Consider the following 3,573-nt stretch of genomic DNA (forward strand, 5'->3'; position numbering starts at 1 on the left):
ATATATTTCAGTTATTGAGGCTTCTAACTATATCCTCTTTTCCAATTGATACTGTTACTATACATCACTTCCCTCAACGAAGTATCTGTGTGTGTATTTTTCTGGAACGGTCTTCAAAATTAAACACTTCACTTGTTTCTTAATGGCAACGGATGAGCTTCAGTGTTGAAAACAAACTTATCCGAGGGTATCACCGAGTCATCTCCAAATAGCAAGTACAAGTACTTCAGTGTCTCACCGAGGAAAAACGTCTCCATCTTATCTCTCCTGTGAGGAGGCACTTCTGTTACATAATCTAACGATGTGTACCCACCTGATTTTACCTTTGTGTGCTTTTCAAATGCTTCAAAGATCTGCCAACCTTGTTCTCTGTATCTGCAGTTTTTTTTTTAATAGAAAGTGTGTGTTTAGCTTTCAAGAGTAGTATATATGGTCCTCATTCAACAAGTCAAAAAATCCTTTTTCTTACTTTGTATCTTTTTTGATACGGTAGAGAACAAGGTTGGTAATCTAACTAGATGCGAGTATTCACTAACGCTGGTTATGTGCAAACACTTAGGGAAAGGATTCTCTTTACAATATTAATGAAACTGTGTTCTATTGATATGGAACATTTTATGTTCTTTATTGCTTGCTTACATCAAGTAACTTTATAAGTTACTCCTCTTTTTCTGATTTATATCATGCCCTCGATCTGAAATGCTGAAACGTTAAATGTTCGTGACAGGCCGGTGTTATTAGCAAATGTGATCTTCTCAGGCTCTTTCTCTTTGATGAAGATATCATGCACAGGAATCCAGATCATGAGTTCCTTGCTTTTAACTCCGGTAACTCTCTTAAACCTACGGTCTTCAACAAAAGCAGATATCTCCGTGTCATATACCACTTTACGACCTATAGCAGCGAATGTATGCTCAATCTTGTTTATCATCCTCATCCACACAAACCCTTTTGTTTTGTTGTGCCCAACTTCTATCATGTCCTTCAATGGCAACAGTCCTGTAGGTAAATTGAAGAGTGCAAGAAGCTCCTTGGCTTTATCCAGACAAAGGGATGGCTCACTGTAGCTCTCTATATCATCACAATCACCTATCACCATCTCTCTTAACGCCATGATAGGTAGATCCTTTCTTTTTGATGGTCGTACGTATGCCTCTACTCGAGGTTTGGGATCTTTGCTATATAATGATGTTTGCTATGTGTTTTATGATTTGTTTGAGAACGTAACGTGAAACATGATATTTGTGTGATGAACCTTTCCAGGCCCCATTTTTGGCTGGCATCAGAACCCTGTGATTAGTTATATATAAGCAGCTATTACATAATATATAATGGAGTTTATGCTATTTTTGAACTTATGATTATTTTGCTTGACACTGAAGAAAAATCAGGTTCTTTGTAATGCCTAAAATAAAATGGAATGTAGACAACTCGATATTGATGATTATAAAAAAAAAGAAGATATTGATGATTATATCCATGCAATCTTCCGGGCAAGCCTCACAAAGAGGGCTAGGCAGTCAATGCCAAGAAAAAGCAGAAGTATCATGAACCCGTTTCTACAACTTTAACGACATTAACGATCTTGGGCCTTGTTCCATCCAGACTATAGAGTTATAAAGCCTTTTGTGAAAGCTACAGTTCAATTTATGATTCTCATGTATTAACATTATTACCATCTTTTTTTTACGTCAAATGTTCTCTTAGATCTATTTATATAAAATTGAGTTTTTTCCCTCCTGGTGAGGACACATCAGCATCCATGTCACAAATTCGGGCTTTATCCTTCTGACACGTGTCCGCTAAATGAAACGAGGCGGATCATCACTTGGCTTCGGGTCTTCCGTTTTGGGCTTGATCTCATGTTTTGTTCGCGTCGAGAGATAACCTAGCTATGCGCAAACCCTAAAGCACATGATGAACGCGATTCTTCGATCTAAAGGAGACGGATCTGCTTAAATCGGTGTGACGGTTCGGTTCGTTGAGGGTTTCGATCAAGTCCTTACACCTTTTTCCATCAATCGAACATTAAAGGGTATGTTTTCCTCCTCTCCAAATCATCTTCTACATCTTTGAATCACATTTGCATTTTTTTGCGTAGCATAAATAATCAATCTTCAGGAAGATCGTCAAAGGATTCTGTAGGTTCGATCACAGCAGACGCAGCAGCTTCGATCACAGCAGTCGTTCTCACAGGGACATTTGTCTTACTCTCAGCGTGGTTGTTTTTCTCAGAGGACTCAGGGTTCAGTCAAAGAACTCCTAATAAGCCATCAGGTTAAACACGAACGTCAGGGGACTGTTTTTCATATTGTATCGTTTCTTCTTCTGAATAAGAACAGTGAGTTTTGATTACATACTTATGTTGTATCTTCTTTTCTCCACAGATATTTAATTCCCAAGAACGAGATCACTCTTTGAAGATGGTTAGTTGCTACTTAATAAACAATGTGTTTCAGGATAACCTTTGAGTTTAACGATATAGCTTGAGGAATACATTCCATTTTTGTCACTGGCTGTCCCCTAATATGATTCACCTTTTTCTGCATTTCGTCACTGTGAGTACCTAACCCAATGAAGAATTTGAGCAACGCTTTCGGATGATGGAAACTTCATTGAAGTTGAATGATCAAAAGGCCAACATTGAACCTGGTGAGTCTGAGGCAGATGACGAAGATAAATCTGACTCTTAACTCTGATGTGGTATATTTTTAATTCGTTTTAAGTAGTGCAATGTTTAGTTTTCTTTTAGATGGGTTGTGAGTAGCATTAACTCACTTAATTTTTTGAAAGCGTATACTGATTTTACTTATTTGGTTTTAGATGGGTTCAAATGATGATGAGGATGACTTGGAAATGGAAGAGGAAACACCTTAAAGGTATTTTCCTAATGAACTGATTCTTTGCAAGAGCTTACGAACATTTTAGCTTTGAAAGCTTGTGACATTTGGATCAATAATGCAAGGAATAAAGAGTGGAACCACCGAGCAAGAGACTCAATGGTGGAGCAATAAACAGCATCGTCAAAGAATCCAAGGATAGAAGTCAGCATAAGCCGTCAGGTGAATATGAACAGTTGGATTAATGTTTGGTTACAAACTAACTTGGTTCAGGAAGGAATACGTGCACAAGTGCGGCAGTGTTCGTCCTCCAAAAAGATACTAGAGAACGGGCCAAGTCACATTTTTCATAGAAGTTTAATACTTTTTTCTATTGTTGAATTGTTGAGTGGGTGAGGATTTGGGTTTTAGAAGGCTACATATCTCGGATTCAATATTTTGTTTAACTGAATTGAGTTATCAAGGGATGTGCTTTACAGTTTTTTTCCAGTTCGTTTTTTAATTGATTTTTTATTTAATGTTTCACTTTAAATAAAATATTTTATTAGATTAAGAATTGAAATGAATTCATTTTTCTCCATAAAATATTTTTAATTGGATTCATCATCTACAAGAATATAAGTGTAATACAATGTTATTTTATTAGTCATTGTAAAAGCTCTTTCAAATTTCTTTTAACATTTGAACCATATATTAACAATACATCAAATGCTCTATAAATAAGCTGTATGGC

General features: G+C 36.5%; 1 protein-coding gene and 1 long non-coding RNA gene across 3 annotated transcripts; one reads left to right on the forward strand and one right to left on the reverse strand.

Annotated features, from left to right (window-relative positions):
* Positions 1–581: 581 nt before the first annotated feature.
* LOC108821336 (uncharacterized) lies at positions 582–1,188 on the reverse strand. Its single transcript, XM_018594379.2, has one exon. The coding sequence runs from the start codon at positions 1,112–1,114 to the stop codon at positions 677–679; it is 438 nt and encodes a 145-aa protein (XP_018449881.2). The 5' UTR covers positions 1,115–1,188; the 3' UTR covers positions 582–676.
* A 551-nt stretch (positions 1,189–1,739) lies between these two features.
* Positions 1,740–3,321, forward strand: LOC108839327 (uncharacterized). 2 transcript variants are annotated; one of them, XR_008938135.1, is made up of 6 exons: positions 1,743–2,035; positions 2,102–2,277; positions 2,388–2,426; positions 2,564–2,652; positions 2,824–2,879; positions 2,966–3,321. It is a non-coding gene; the product is annotated as an uncharacterized LOC108839327 (long non-coding RNA). The 2 variants fall into 2 exon arrangements; XR_008938136.1 differs by having other exon boundaries at positions 1,740–2,035; positions 2,388–2,652.
* The last annotated feature ends 252 nt before the right edge of the window (positions 3,322–3,573 follow it).

This window comes from Raphanus sativus, chromosome 8 (assembly GCF_000801105.2).
Source record: "Raphanus sativus cultivar WK10039 chromosome 8, ASM80110v3, whole genome shotgun sequence".
Taxonomy (NCBI): domain Eukaryota; kingdom Viridiplantae; phylum Streptophyta; class Magnoliopsida; order Brassicales; family Brassicaceae; genus Raphanus; species Raphanus sativus.